This window comes from Morone saxatilis, unplaced genomic scaffold (genome assembly GCF_004916995.1).
Source record: "Morone saxatilis isolate NCDOM2014 unplaced genomic scaffold, NCSU_SB_2.0 Contig12, whole genome shotgun sequence".
NCBI classification, from domain to species: Eukaryota; Metazoa; Chordata; class Actinopteri; family Moronidae; genus Morone; species Morone saxatilis.
Window position 1 is genome coordinate 22,899,285 of NW_023339674.1, and position 17,362 is coordinate 22,916,646.

General features: G+C 39.3%; 1 protein-coding gene across 3 annotated transcripts in view; it reads right to left on the minus strand.

The window, feature by feature from the left end:
- lpp (LIM domain containing preferred translocation partner in lipoma) overlaps nt 1–17,362 on the minus strand; it is a 135,469-nt gene that overhangs the window by 8,806 nt on the left and 109,301 nt on the right. For all 3 annotated transcript variants that reach the window (XM_035654004.1, XM_035654006.1, XM_035654005.1), the window contains one exon: nt 12,347–12,516. In XM_035654004.1, the coding sequence (XP_035509897.1) occupies nt 12,347–12,516 (170 nt within the window). The remainder of the gene's footprint in view (nt 1–12,346; nt 12,517–17,362) is intronic.

Genomic DNA, 17,362 nt, shown 5'->3' on the forward strand with positions numbered 1-17,362 from the left:
CTCTGCTGGTTGCCTGGCAAACTCAGTCATGACAAGACTCCAGTATCTCACTGCGCCCCGGCTAGTCCTCAGTAAAACCACATCTTTTTTTGTACAGAATTGAGAATATGACATGTTAATGGATGAACTTTAGTGATGCGAGGTGGATTTTGCAACCTTTGGACAGAGCCAGGCACGCTGTCCCCCCAGTCTTCCTGTCTTTAGGCTAAACTAAGCTAAGCGGCTGCTGGCTATGAATGTTTCACACAGACGTGAGACTTAAACTTAGACTTAGAAAGTGAAAAGCAAAATATTCTTTTAAACATGGTGACAGAATAAAGCTGTTGTGACAGTCTCAACAATAACAAAAGCCCTTGAGCTTTATACAGGTAGTATTTATTTCACTGCTATTTTGGTGTGTTGCATTTTATTTAAAGGAGTTGTTATTTTGTCCATTCTCTAAAAATGCTACAAATTCCATGTCTTAAAGTAAAACACCTGCTGCTTGCTGACCACCAAGAGGACTATTTAAGGACTGCTAAGCCCCACTTAACCTTCATTAAGATGCCTGAAATACACTAGAGATGGTTTACTTATTTACAAAATCCCATTTAATGTAGCACTTTCTTAATCAACATACTAGTGTCGAATAACTTCACACCAGACTAGAATGCAAAGGTCATGGCTGAACAGCTCTCAGTATTCTTCAGTTTACAGTATATTTGTGTGTCTTCCATTATTTGAAGTGCTTTCACGAGGAGGAAGCAAAGTTACCTCACTCACAGCTGACTTGGCACCAGCTTCTGTTCATGCATATTTAAAAAGCAGATTTGGCAGAACTGTCCCCATGTCAGTGTTTACAGAAACTGCTGTGTGAATCCACAATTAGGAGTCACACAGCAGCATTGGTGATATTTGTTAACGTCAAAATAAAATGCAGCAAATGTATTACATGTATAGTAATCAAGAGGTTTTGAGAGCTACCTTGAGCCAGTTGAAAAACCATCTGACAAAGCAATAGATAGGATTATTGTGGTGTGGGTTAAAGAAGGAAATAAACTTGTTTTCCACATTCTCAGGCCAAATCATGGAGGTCTTGGCCTGTGGAAAATGCCAGAAATCCGCTTTGGTTAAGGGAGGTTGGGAGCTCATTTAAATCTCCACACATTTGCAAAGGGATTGTGGGAGCACCAACCTTCCCTGATCTGTGGTCTGCTCAGGCCACGGAGGTGGAGAGGTCTGTGTGTGTGTGTAGTTTCCTTTTAGCTGGTTGGGTTCAGTGATCATGATCATCTCTCCCACCACCTCCTGCGAAGGTTAACGAGTGAGAGACCCCCTGCCGTTTCTCCTCCCTGTGGTCCAACTCACCCAAGACCCCCACGATCCCAATCCGCAGCCCTCGATATCCAACTAAAATTTTATTTTACATATCAGTAATTGCTTTCCAGTGACCGGCACTCCCTGGCATCCCGACTCCGTCCATCTGTGTGTGCAGTTTCTAAACATCAGGGCCGCAGTGCGAGCATATAAAGATATATTAACATGACTTGACTCCTTTACAAAATCCTGTCATTTATAAGCATGTTATGTAAATCACCCACTCAAGTCTTTGCAGCTGCCTGGATGCAGATGACTGAGGTGTGTATGTTTTTTTTGTTTGCGCGTGGGTGTGAGGGAGCATGTCACGCAGTGGAAACTGATTCTCCTAATGGTATGGGAACGCAGAGGATCACTGACCTTGAAAGTATCGGCTGTATTATTCACAGCATTTGTGACACTCATCTGTGTGCACGCCAGTCAGTCACATCGAGCGTGCCGAGGTTTTCGGTGTCTCTGACCTGGAACGGTCCTGCTTCCTCCGAGTGTAGGTCTACCCTGCTCAGCTCAGTCTGTCTGTCTGTGTAATAAATTCACACTGGGTTATGGATGACCACTGCGTGCAGGAATGGTGGTGGCATCCTGCCAGAGCCTCCTATCCTGACTTGTTTTTTACATTTAGTCCATATCTCTGCCTGGACACTTCATGAGCAGCCTCAGCCATGAGATCCTTTTCACCAGCAGCTCCGTCTGTGCAGGTTTCCCTTTAGAGCATGAGTTTTGACAAAGTAACAAAGTGTCAAATAAGATTTAAATATTCATACGTACTCTTGCACTCTTGCCGAGTGGCTTTATTTGTTCACGCACATTTTTAGCCAAGTGATAATATCATGCCACAGCCAACATGAAGGGACAGGGCCGACACACAGATCATGCCTTGCTCAGGCCTTTCTTTAAAGAATAAAAGGTGGCAGTGGGGGCCCTGATCTCTCTCTCTCTCTCTCTCTTTCCGGCTCAGGCAAAGTGGCTGCCCTGCCTGTCTGCCTCTCTGCCTTAAATTCAGCTCCACAGCAGAATGTGACCCCTCTGGACTTTGGGCAATGTCTCCTGCTCTGGTTACAGAGAGAAACTGACAAAGACCCCGGCAGTAGTTCTCTCATGCCATGAGTTAGAGTGACATTGTGGTGGGTCAGCACTGGGTCACGGATATTTTTCTCCTGCTTGCTCCTGGGGGGGAGGAAATGTGCTTAGACAAAAAACATGAGGAAGGTTTAGAGGGCCCGGTGTTTGGAATCACTCTCTCCTCTCTTGTCCAAACAGTGTATTCTAATAACAACACTCATGCTTTTCATTTAGTTGCTAGTAACGGATAGGACAGCTGCATTTCCTGTAGTGTGGATCAGTAATAAGAAATAATGACCTGCTTGAGTTTAGTGGGCTCACACCCACTGTACAGCGTAATTATACACACACATAATTGTCTTGGCAAGTCTGGAGACGTACTAAGATGTGAAATCCTATTCATGCAAGTGCTATCTAATTGGCTCACTCCTTTGAGGAATTAGACCGAGTTAATCACGTCTGAATATACAGAACTCAATTAGAACTCTGCAAGCTAATGCAGACAGCCATGAATATTTGATGACGAAGTCAGCAGAAATCCGAGCCACTCTCTGTTCACGAGCATGCCTCAGACGACAACTAAAACCAGGGTGGGTGTATACCTGCCGTCGCTGCTCGGCGTGTGCGTGGCACTTCTCCCAGTGCGAGTGGCAGCTGTGTAGCTGCTCGCACACATGCAGAGCCGCCAACAGAGAGCTGCAGCACCCCAACGACGAGCATATGGGGGCCCTGAACTCACCACACTGGCTGCAAGCCTCTGGATCTGACTACCTGGATATCCATCACAGAGAAATGACAGGTGTGTGGGTGGTGTGCAGTCATTTCTAATTAGAGCCATATTACTGTTGGGGAAGCAACATTACAAACTTTCTTTCTTTGTGTTGTACTGTTTACATCACTGTGGCTGTGAGGAGAGATCACACTGTGATTGGATGTATTGTATTGTATATCCCCTCTGTCAATGACAGCAGGGGCTTTAGGGGAGTTCTTGGGGATATCCCATTGTTAGGTGGGAGAGAAGTTTGGTGTGATGTGCTGTGGAGGACATCCATCACCAGGAGCCCTAATACAGCTGGCACCAGGCCTGTCACCTCTGGGTGCTGTGCCACCCTCAGAGACTTCCCTTTGCTATCTAGACTGTATGAGTACGGTGCGTTTGATCTCATTTATAAAACTCAATAAACACAAGTAGAAGTGTGGGCCTCAATCCTTTTTGTCTGATGTACCGCCAGATCGCAATCACATGAGCTCAAGTACACCTTCATGAACACCACCCATCAAGTTGCAAATGGGTTCATTTCAGTTGATTTTAAAGTGGGTGTTAAGTAACACAACAAAAAGTGGATACTGTTACAATATTGTTGTGAATTGTTGGAGCAATTGGAGCCCAAGAAGCTGAATCTTTCAACCATTTATCCATTGCTTTTAGCTCATTTTTATTTTTTTATCCTTTTAGTTCAGCTTATTATTTCAACCTTGATAGTATTTTTTTGACTGTTCTTAGCTAACAATTTAGACCATGTATCTTTTACTTTGAGATATAACTATTTCAACTTCTCTGCTAGTATGTATTTGTGTATATATTTCATAATAAAATCTAAATTTCTATTTCTTTTAAACTAGTTGAACTACTCTACAATCTCTGTGGGGTACAAGTTTGGTTGTTTGGTTGGTTGGAAATTGCTGAACTAGCAAAGCACATTTTGTTTTTCAGATGAAGTGCAATAACTAATAACTAGCAATTAACTGTTAGTCATGAATCACGGAAAGATAGTTAGTTGGGGAAAAAATGATAACGATTCAAAAAAAAAAAAAAAAATTGTCATTTGCATTAAGTATGTTACAGCATAGTAGGTGCCCAGGATTTTTCCTGCATAAATATACAGTTCAAATTTACCAAAGTTTACCCAAATGCAAGACAGAGATCAATTCTTCTAACAATCTTTGGAAACAAGGTGGAATTATCAAAGCTGCGGGAAGGTATATATTTTTTATGCATTGGAAAACAGGTTAGAAACACCAGACCAACATTTGACCTAACATTGGACACAATAAAAGTAATACTAGTTTGATTTTGCATTTATTCTATTACAAAACTGACACACAGAGGAATAGAATTGTGTAACATTACTTTTCAATAAAACCAACAAATTACTTTAAATTATAATAATGTGTGTACAGAATGTGTGAATTTGGGCTAAAACAGACTTCCATATCTTCTTGGGAACATCATGCATTTCTTTTCCCCAAGCTTCCCTAACACACTTAGCAGAAGGCGAAGCATTCAATTCATAAATTAAGATTTTTGGGTTCAGGAGAAGAAAGCAACTCAAAAAAGTATGATTTTCACCTAGCCTGGAAATGCAGATCATTCTCTTTTTGCATGTTTCAAAAATTGGGTAAATTATACTTTAAACATAAAATACAACAAAAACGTCATAAAATTGTCCTCCATAGTTACTTTATTGGATCAGCATTTGTTAATTAGATAATTTATTTTCAAGTAAGCCTTAGCTGATGATAGAAATTCATATTAAGAGTTTGTGCTAAAAACGTGGATCTGTATAACAAAATTAATTACACAAAAAAGAAAGCCCACAGATAGTTAAGCCATAAAAAAGGCGACATGAATGGCCGAATGACATCCCCACTTTCCAAGACAGAAAAACAGACACAGAGGGTGAAAGCTCGTCAGTCAATCAGAACGTTTCCTGGTGACTGGCAGGTCAGGGCTGCTGTGTGCAGTTCCTCCTTTACAATAGCAGAATGGAAAATCTTTCGGAGAGTGTAGCCAATGAGACCAAAGCCCATTTATTTTAAATAACAGAGCGGTAGTACAACACCAGATAATGAACATAATTACATTCAAGCAACTTGGCGTCCGTGACCTTGGTGGTCTCTGAAATTCTGTCAAAAGAGGCAGAAATAGATTAAGGTTTTTGTGTGGGCAAATCCCTATCTCTTTATTACTGCTCTTTCAATATGAAGCGCTGCTCCTGGCATGACCTTGTGTTACTTACATCAGTCTCATTACGGTACACTTAAACTGGCTGCACTTAAGATGATCTATATTCATGGGAAGTGGTAGTATAAACAGAAAAGTGGGGATGTGATTCTGCCTCAAACAGGGAACTGAGCATTGTCTGCAACCCTTTTACCGTTCACTAGTGTCAGTTACGCAGATTGAATAGATCTGTTTACCAGCATAGTACCTGAAGCAAAGGGCAGCTAAGAAGACGTTTTTAAGTAAATTGCGTGGGCGAAATGTTGGCATTGGAAATGCCTTAGTTACAATGCACATATGGACGACATAGAATGGACTGAAGAACAGTAGGCATGGTACCCAGTGTAAGCAATTAACCTCAGTGACACCGAATCCCACTGCTGAACTTCTTCAAAGACCAGCTAAACTATCAGATAGAGGAAGAGTCCTTGTTGCCCTCAGCTCGTTTAACTAATATGCTCTTGTGGTTAGAGGCAGACTTCCTAAAGTGAAAGGAGACATAACATTACTATTCATTTCTAAGAGTACAATTTCAAATAACTGTGTAGACTTCTATAATCCCACTGACCAAGAACATTTAGGCTTGAACTCTCTAGAAGGTATAATGACTGCATAATGACTTCATTCGCTACACTGGTCTTTGATTTAAAGCCTTAAAAAAAGCATTTAAAAAATGTCTCATATTAATGTTTCTAAATCAGAGTCAATAAATACTGTTGTAGCTGCTTTTAGTTGAGTGAATATAGTAAGAAATGGGCTTCTGTGAAATGACATGTTAAAGCTCCTTAAGATTCCAGTCCTGGTACTTGGCGACACCAGAGGTTACTGTTGATTACAGCAAGTGCAGCTTAATACTAAAGTAAACACTACTCAAGCAGCTACTTTGTCAGACATACAGCAAAAGAGCAACAACGTGATTTGATAAAAAAGCAATAATAATTGCAGTCATGACACAGAAGTAGTAGGTTAGGTTACTTTGTTAAGAAGTTGGAAATGTGCTGCTACAGAATGTTCCATTACTTTCATGGAAAAATGTTAAATCTTCCACAAATAAAAAAAATGCCGTAAATGACTTGTTGTTTTGTTCCGTAGACAAATTTCTGAGGAACAGTTGTGGTCACCGCTACCTTTGGTGACAAATACACAGAATATTTTGTAACTGCTTCACAGTAAAAGCTACCCTGTGTTTTAATTTATTTAGTTCACATTAGCAGTAATTGAATACAGCTCTGACACGGTGGTAGCAGAGTGAACATTGTAATTCTATCTCATTAATGTCAGCCTCAAACTGTAACGCTGGATTACATGAAGCATTGTTTCCCTATGAATCCCTCTTAAGAGTCCAGCGTGGGAATGGTGGGCTCCGCCACTAACAATGAAAACCACTCTATAGAGAACTAAATAGATAATGTAAATCTACTGAAAGGCTATTGCTGAAAAAATGCAGACCATAAATAGTATCAAAAGAAGGTCTGATTTCACGAAAATCTTAATTAAGTGAATACAAAAAACAGTGCATTACACTCACCACATACCTGGAACGTAATCATAACACACGACTCTGTATGTACCTGGTGTGTTCACATTAAATCAGAGTGTACTCTTGGCCTTTCAAATTACAGCAGGTTTGTCTAAAGTGGAATACTCTTCTTAAATGTTAAACTCTTGCAGCAACAGCTTTGTGTCAGGTCGCAACCTTCAAGCATGTAAAAAAGCATCAAACCTTCATCTTTCTGCACCTTAATGTGCATTTAACTGCAAGATGACTGACTCAATTAACAAGATAAACATTCAATCTTAAATCTGTGGCTGTCTATAAAAGTTTAGTTTGAATCAACAGACCCAGGTCTTCACGTTTTGGTCAACACATGATAACATACAATAAATGTCATCATAGATCTGGTTACATAATTGGATCTCCAATTACTAGAGACCCAGTTAAGACACCTGGCTGTGATGGAAAATATTGTTGTAATATCGTACGGTTTTTCACTGGGTTTCTCTCCAATTTGTGAATTTCCAGATGCCCTGTGATTAATTTGTTCCAGTTTGCAGAAAACATCCAGTCAGCAATATTTTGAATCTACTGAAAAATGTTTCACATGAGAGCTTTCTTGGAAAACACTTAGTGGCACTAAAACTCAAAACTGCTGTCTCTCAGTAACAATGATGGACGGCTCACTGGGTGGTGTTTGCACACACACTCGTACTTTATGTCTTATCATGTGTGCAAACATGAAATGGGGAAAGCTGTGGGACACCTCAGGCTGAGGCACATCAGACAAGAAAAAAAACAAAGAAACCAATGTTGACCAGGTGTTGTCACATTAACACGATTACAAAGCTCTCCATGCAAAACGAGACATTAAGTGAACGTCGGCAGAGTTTATCACCGTCATTGTGTATTCAAATAGGCAGAGATTAGTCCTCTATGGAGGCAAGCCAGGGAAGTGCCGAGGACAAAGGCTGACTGCTGCGCCAGTGGTGTGACTGAGGTTGGTTAGACAGAGAGATAGCAGGTTGTAAAATCAGGAAGTACACAGGTGACGATAACAGAGGTGGGTGAGTTCCTGCACATTACTAAAAGGAATTAATGATATCTAGACAAACAGTTTGAATGAGGCAAATCACCCAGCGGAAGAGATGGATCGTGCCAATACAAATGCCAGCATTGTTCCACAGAATATGTAAAGTCTCAGCCTAGATAAGGGGGCTGCTGATCGCCTACTCTGATACATGGCAGAAAACTTTATTGGATGGCAATCAGTGTGGCATGCAAAATGTATTCCTGCAATTCTTGGCAAAGGGATTAATAGATTTTTGCATACTATTATACAGATTCTACACACAGCAAGTTTCCTTAGGCCCCTGTTATACCTGTACTGTATTCTGCATTAAATGCAATACACTGCCAGAGGGTGCAACATATAGGATATAGAATATATAAAACAAGTTGATAATTATAATAATAAAAACTCTGAGTACATAGAGTACAAAAAAAATGAATTAGTCAAAAAGTATCAACTATATAAGATAGATAGATACTAGATAGATATTGTTTTCTAATTGAATACATACGATCTGAATTTAAAGGGAAACGACACCAATTTTACGAATCCAAGTTCAGTTTACCCATCATAGAAAGTATAATTCACCCTGTGAAAACAGCTGAAGGATGTCATCTTTTGTTTGTTTCTTTTAAATCCGGACAGAGGCAGGCTAGTTGTTCCCCCTTGCTTGCAGTCTTTATGTTACACTAAGCTAACCACCTGCAGGCTTCAGCTTAATATTTAGCATACAGACATAAGAGTGGTATCAATCTTCTCATCTAATTCCTGGAAAAAGAGTGAATAATTCAATTCCCCAAATTCCTGAAAGGTCAGGAAAAGTCAACAGTTAAGTTACATCACAATATCACACTAACTAAACTCATATATAATACTTCTTTAAAAGGTCCCACAACCTTATGGGGGGGCCAGACTAGAGACTAGACTAGACTAGAACTTGAGTGCCCTTTCAAGATGGAAAACAGGGGGTTAATAAGGGTTTAATATGCTGCTAATATAATGTATTACGTGGCAAGTAGAAGAGGGAGAACAGTACAGAATCTACAGTCAAAAAACAAATTCACAGTGAATCTTTAATGTCCGTTTGCTCTTAGAGATTCCTAGACTGACTGACTTAGAGGCTAACTTCAAGTTTTCCTCTTTCTCTCTGGGATATGACATTTCTCTTCAGAGACTCAACTCTCACGTTCATTCTCTAATCGTACAGAGGCGTATGACCCTGAGGATGGGAATAAAAGAAGAAGAAATTACTTTCATTAAGAAATTCAGATTTCCCCCATCCTTTTGATCTTGTGCCAGAAGAACATTTATGCTGATGAAATGCATAAATAAAGTTCTTAAATTATCCCGCTCCTCTTTAGCGCATGTATCAGAGTTGGAGAACTTCCAGACAAGACAACTACAATCACAGTGAGTGCCTCTGAAAAGGGATGATTTAGGAGATGGCCTGCCACTGGTTTAAACGTCATTTAGCTCGAGACTTTACTGGTAAAGTGCATATCAAGCCATTTCCTGCAAGTGATGTGAAGGAAAACTGTAAGTACAAGTTAATATGTGCTGCTTCAGAAGAATCAATAATATCAGTGTGTGTTCTAATTTATTTCTTTAGGACAACGAATTGTCATTATTCCAAGATGTTTTCTAAAAATCATCTACTGTAAATATCAGCAGTTACCTTTATGCTGCCCTGGTCATCAAGATGCTTCATCCCTTATCCACTAAAAGCAAAGCCCTAACTTCTCATTAACTAGCAAGCTGCATGCTGCATTGCTACCAGTACAAATCCAATCATCTTTCTTTCAAAGTGTATTATCTATTATCTGGACAGTGGAACATTTGTATTCTGTGGACAAATAACTACCTGACAGCATTTGTTTAAGTGTGGCTCTAATTTGCCTGTAGGAACAAACTCAGACTTTTACTGTTCACGAGCTGCAGGAATGGAACAAAGATATGTGCTCCACTTCCTTAGCACCGAATCCCTGTAACATTATTCCAGGAGTGCAATGTTTAATAAAGGATCAAATCGATACTGCAAAACCAGAGATAGTCTTTTTTTCCTCCACAAATAATTTTTCCTTGTCAAAACATGGTAACTATATGACCCACAATGCAATTGAATTGTCAGTAGTCAACATGCTAGCAGTGGCTAATGTAGCCTCATGTTGCTAGCCTTAAGCAGAGATAAGGAGTGGGCTCCAGAAGTTTGGTAAACTGCACACCCCCATTTTTTTAAATGTTCAAACTTGTAGTCTTCAACCCCAACCGATTCTGACTCAGATTTTGTGCAGATCCCTCTGGATGTGCCAAAAGGCTTTACACAACTTTTTTCACTCATACAAAAGTCTTGTAAACAGACTTTGATATGGAACACATTGAATGCAAAAATCTATATAGCTTATAATAAAAAAGCAAGAATGAAAATTCAAATATGTAACCGAAAGATTTCCACTGTATAGGGTAATTTCAATGCTTTACAGCTACTTCCCGTCTCAGCTTCCAGGAATGACCCAGAAACTTACCCATAATATTGCTGACTATAAGAAACTTGGACCATGTCACATCCAGCAACTGGAAATCCAGAAAACTGAACCATATTCTAATGAAACCGAATGAGGGAAACACTTCTGCAAAAGGATTTTCTTGTGGTCTTGAAAGATGATGTGTCTTTCCTGACAATATTGTGCAAGGAAATACTTTAATGTGTGTTGCGCAACTTAGCGACAGGATAGCAGGTCATACACTGAACAGAGAGGACCTGTGTCAGGAAAGGTCCATGGGTATATAAGTTTATGGAAATGTATCCAGAGCTGTATATCATATACAAACAAAATACAATCTGTCAAAGATCCATTTCTGTAATCTTCTGGATAAAAAAACGTATCTGTCCATATCCAAATGTATCACCACATTGGATACTACTGTATTTGTATGCATTTATTTCAGTGACAGTTTTGTAAACAGGAATTAACACACTCCATCCATTATCTATAACCCCTTATCCTTCATAAGGTTGCAGGGGGCCCGGAGCCGATCCCAGATGAGAGGCTGGTTCATCACAGGGCTGACACATACAGACATACAACCATTCACCCTCACATTCACACCTACGGGCGATTTAGGGTCACCAATTAACCTATAACCTGCATGTCTTTGGACAAAAACTGAACCATATTCTAATGAAACTGAATGAGGGAAAAACTTCTGCAAAAAGGGTTTCCTTGTGGTCTTGCAAGATGATGCGTCTTTCCTGACAATATTGTGCAAGGAAATACTTTCATGTCTGTTGCGCAACATCGCGACAGAAAAACAGGTCACAGTTTTTTAAGAAGAAATAAAAATACCCAAAATTAGAAATAACTTAAAAGCCTTCTGGGATATCTCATTGTCAGTCATTTCCTCAGTCCGGTCAACTTTTGATCAGAAGAGTGATTTAGAAAAGTAAAAATGAGGAAACAGATGAGGCAGAATCTTCAGTATTATCGGATCCACAAAGAGAATGAACACAATGTTACATTCCAACGTGATTTTGACACTCTTTTATTAACTCAAGTGCATTTAAAGCATATCTGACTGCTTATCAGCTTTAACTCCAGATAGTTATGCATCAGCTCACTGAATGATGTGCAAGTGAACACAATATAATCATCAGCTAATTCACCAAGGAAGAGATATCTGAAAATCCTCTATGAATGCATCTCTGATTCATTATTCAGGCAGAACAAATGAATAATCTATCAGGTTTTCCTGGGCTAGAAAAAGTTTTGTGCTAGCCTTGTGTTTATCACTATCACTAAGGTTAAATCTGAAGCTATGCTAATTAATTTTACAGCTTCTATTAACATTTGATATCGCTGTCAAAAACCGGCAACAATAAAACTAGAAATTTTGTCTTAAACCTGCATTCATTGAGTTTAACCAAAACAATCGGCTCAAAAATGAACAAAAGTTGTGTAGAGCTGAGAGAAACTCAGTTCCTGTACTAATAGTAATTGCCTATTGTACATTAATTTCAGCATCTTCTCAGGTACTTCTACGTGGCCTTGAAAACTGCGTGACGGCAAGAAACCACTTTCAGGAGAAGAAATCGTGAAAGAGTTTCATTGAGTGACCAAAAACAAAACAAAGCCAAAGAAAAAGAGGAAATGAAGATGTGTGTGGTGAGAGCTGGCAGCTTGTCGGACTTTGATGAAATGAAATGTGGTTGCCAGAAAGTGGAAATATTTGAACATTCCAGGCACAGGCCTAAAATGTCCCCACTCCTGATATCATAAAGTGCACCTTTGAAACATGGAACGAGAGCGAGCCAAACCAAGCGGTGAGGCAGGTGGATTTGAAGGGAAAAAAAGTTACTTACAATATAGCAAGGCTCACAGTACGCCTTCTTCTCCACAGCGAAGAAAGGCTTGCCACGCAGCTTGGTGCTGCAGGTCATGCAGACAAAGCAGTCGACATGGAAGACCTGGTCCATGGCAGTGCAGCCGGTGCCTTCACCCACAACGTTCTCTCCACAGCTGGCACAGCGCCCTGGGGAGAGGAAGAGGAGGGGAGAATGAGAGCAGATTCATCATAAATCCAGATATTTAAGGTCAGATCACATTCATCAGGAAACCAGCAGTCACAGCCCCCTCACTGAAAAACCATAAAGATCAAAAATAAATGATCCAATCATGTATACTGTTATGCAGCAGAGCTGTGAAGTGTGACTCTGTTTCCAAGCACTGGCAGACGCTCTGATGATAGTAAACAGCTTGACCTGAGAGGAAGCATCCAACTGTGTGCAGCGAATCTCTTTCAGGACAGTGATACAACATCTCAAACCCAGACAGGTCAAAAGAAATGGGCTTTGCCAAGAGACACATTTCTTAAAAATTATGTGAAAATAATCCTTTCAAGTGCAAAGTTCACATATCTATTATCCTGGAACTATTGTGTTTTTGAATAGTTTCATGATACAAAAGGATCTGAGAGGAGAATCAAGTATGGTTGCAACTACTGATTATTTTGATTATGAGTTGTGCAGTGAAAGGAGCTATTTTAGTGGCCCCTGGTTGCAGAAGTAATAGTCCAATTTCTTTCTCCATAGACTATGTGGCGTGAGTCAGAGTTGGTACAATTTTACAGCTCAGATGGACATAAAACTCTCTTGTTTTGAATTATCAGTACCACAGACAGTTAGAAATATAAAAAAAAAAAAATCAAAGACACAATGCTGTGTACATATTACAACTCAAGTAGGCCTCAAGTAGGAGATTACATTTTTTAAATTATAATATGGGGGGTATTTGTTAGGGGTAATATTTAATACGTTATTTAATACGTTTGTTATTACAATACAAAAGGCAATTGACTCTCATGTATCCCAGTCTCAATAAACAATGTCTCCTCATACTTGTTGGCAAATTTGACCCAAAGTTTTTTTTTTTTTGGCCTTTTATTGCCTTTATTGGATATTGACAGCCGAAGACGGACAGGAAAGGGGGGCAGAGAGAGGGGGGATGACACGCAGCATAGGGCTGCAGGTCAGATTCGAACCCTGGGCCACTGCAGCAACTCCGTACGTGGGTCACCAGCTCTACCGACTGAGCTAACCAGGCATTCTATTTAAGTTTGTTTTGTAAGTACACAGTATGGTTTTAGTTTTTTGTTTTTCTGAATTCCACTTTCTTAGTTAACTAAAATGTATATTTTCCACACCTAGTATTAGTTTTTAATTTAACTATAATAACCTAGGTCTATTGTAAAACTCCCTCTGTTGAGGAATCCTTGATTACAATGGTTCTGCTCAGAAATGGTGGACCTTGAACAGAACAAAATTGGTTCAACTCATTTGGTGGAAAAACTGTATGTAGGTGTTATTTGGTTAGAAACATCCACTGGTTCAATATGGGATTAATTTAGCAACTAAACGTTTTGAATTGGCTGCAGCTCTGATTTGCATCTCTTCTCCATTGCAACAGCGGCTGAGGCTCATGGGTATTGTTGTATTTAGAGCCATGTGCCATGCCAAAGTGATGCGATTGCCAAGAAACAAAGTTGACATGATTAGAACTGGTGGCAATCACATAAACCTATGAGGACATTTAATTAACTTCAAGTTCGCGAGTCTGTTCCAGGTCTTTTTTTGATTAATCTTCTAATCGTGTCGTCTAGAACGTGTAAAAAAAATAAATAAAAAACATCTAGAAAATGCCCATGTTGACATCTTCAAATTACCAATTTAATTTGATCATCAGTCAAAAACCCAAATGTATGGATATTTTTTCAACAAACAACAAGAGAAAAGCAGCAAGTCTTCACATTTAAGATGTTTAGACTTTTTTCCTGGTAAAAGACTTAAAGCCTAATTATCAACACTGTTGCCATTTAAGTTTTAGATGATTAATCAGTTGTTTAGAACTACAATCAAGCATCAGAGATCAGAAACTAAAGCACTTATACTCGCTGGATGGATGGTGACATTTCATTTTTAAGTCTTCGGAAATGATTCTGCCACCTGCCTCCATTTATTGCTGTTCATTTCTGTCTGACAGGCTGCCGGCTCGCTGTGGATCTGTTCAGCCACAGGATCCCTACTGCAGGCTGAGCTGTGGCCCATGCATCAACTCATACTACCTTGTTCCACAAATTTTAAGCTATCCCTTAAAAGGTTTCCTTTCCTGATGTCAGAAGTGCCCAATCTTCATTTCTATTTCAAACGCTGGATAAGGAAGGATTAAATACTATAATTAGGCGACATTAAAGAAACTGTACACATCACCAAAGTGTGACATGGACGACATCCATTTCAAAATATCAGGCTTTAAATGATAAAAAGAAAACTTTAGAAGTACAACTAAGTCTTTGTAAAAGGGGCACAAGTGAACTGATATTATTGCGCCAGAAAGAGCCTGATTGCATATTGCGGGACATGGCATTTGGATATCTTTAATTGAGTTGGAGATATCTTTAATTGAGTTTAAGATGTCCTCGACTCAATACAAGTTATCTTCAACCCAATTAATAACACTGTCAATTTAATTACTGGTATCTTACAATAATAGGGTTTAAAAAGATATCTCAGAATGTTTTATTTTTTACACATCTGACGACAGATGCAATCTCTCAGAGGAAGTATGATACAGTATATTTAATTAATTCAAGTTCAGTTGTATAGATCATTTTTGTTCATTTTTTGCTTCATCTAAAGGCTGATTTGGGCGATGATTGACACTCTGTATGTTCTGAACAGAGCACTTCAAGCGTGTTACAGACAGAGGCGAGACACTAACCGGGGGAGATAGAGTATCTGATGCTTGCATTTTCACAGTTCCACTTGCTGTTTTCATATCAAAAAATTCAAATAGAGTGTAAAGCTGAATCTGTCTCAGGTATCAGCACAACTTTTGGAAGTCATATGTTGTTGAGATCAAATATCTGCTTGACTGCAAGGCCCGCTAATGGTATTCTAATCTCAGATAACTCATTATCTTATTGTCAGCCTGGGTGGAAACTGAGAAAAGTTGCTTAACGAACGACTGGATCCACAACTTTTCCAGCAACATTTCAATCCTTAATCCTTAATGAAACGCTGATCTTTGTGACTCTTATATTATGGGTTTCATCATTTATTGACTGGGGACACATTAAGAAACAAAGGTCTGACAGATTGCACTATTAGATATTAACATTTTGAATTCTTATCACAGTGGCATTTTGTACGTTAATTAAGCGACTGCTGTCATCCATGGCAATTTATAACACAGACAAGTTTTCATAAAATAAAACCTGCTATCGGTTTCATCTGTTCCCACAGCTCTATCCACACCTCAATTATGGCTGCGTTACCTACTGTACAGGGAGGCAGATTAAACAAACTAGTGAAGGCACGTCTCGGGGGGACATGTGGGTGTCAGTGGAATCACAAGCAGGGTAATCACTTCAGAGAGCCAGAGGGAAAGAGAAAGGGAGAGAGAGTGAGCGAGAGACAGAGACAGAGCATGCTGAGCCTGTTAGTGGCTTCAGATCACAGGCCATCTTCAGTGAGTGGATGAGAATGCCAAACATGTCCCACAGGGCTCCCACTTTAAATAGCGAGAAGGAAACCTCTCGGAAATCCTTTTCCTTTTGGCAGTCTGTGATTGCGAGGGCCCTCAGGAGCTATTTGTGCGCGACTGTGTGTACAGTGTACACAGTTTTACACACACGCACGCATGCGCACACACACACACACACACACACAGAAGCACACACACAATGAAAAAACTATTTGCACCAGACATGCCACACATGTAGACGATAATATACAAACACAGACACATGTATCATATACTGTATGTATAACCACAGACATGTCATGCCGCCCTGTGCTCACACATCAGCAGCCCACACATGGATTCACATGATCATTAAACAAAGAGCAGCAGCTCTGAGGCTGTTTACGTTTGGCCCTGAAACTACTGTACGCTTTATTATTATTCTAAATATTACCCAAAATGCAAAACAATAATTAATAATAAGAATCTAAAAGCGCTGAGACTACGTAATGAAACTGGCACATTGTTATATGTGATGTCATATCAGACATAACACTCTATTAGGGCTGTAACTAATAACAACTAATAGTACTAATAACTAATTACTCTGACGACTGTTAATATTTTTGATTAATCGATTAATTGTTTGGACTATAACATGTCCTAAAGCCCCAGCTGACATCTTAAGATATTCAGTTTACTATCATAGAGGACAAAGAAAATAATTTTCTTTCATCCCATTTCTCAGTCTCCCATTGCGCAGTGTTTGTTGGAAGAGATGATGGTCTCCAATGGTAAATTACAGTCATTATTATTGTATGTTCAATCTGTTGTGTGGACTGTTTTAGGATCCATGATTACAACTGATTATACAATGGTAATATAAACTAGGGCTACCACTAATTATTATTTTTCTATTATTGATTAATGTAATCATTATTTTCTTTATCAATAGGTTAATCTATGAACTATAAAAAAAGGGGTGAAAATGGCCATTACAAAAGGTGAAGTCTTCATATTGCTTGTTTTGTCTGAGTGACAAGACTTCAAGATATACAGTTAACTATCAAAGAGCAAATATTCACATTCAAGAATGTGAAACCACAGAATCTTGATTAAATATCAAAATTGTTGCTGATTGAGGCGCCCAGTTAGCTCAGTGGGTAGAGCTGGCGACCCATGTACCAAGTCCTTGCTGCAGCGGCCCAGGGTTCGAATCCAAATGAATCGACAAATCCTTTCAGCTCTGTGTACATTATTAATTAGTCTGTCCATTTTTTTTAAATTGATGTTTATTCAATAAAATGTCAGAAAGTAGCAAATGTCCAAAGTGATATCAAAATTCTCGTTTTGACGGA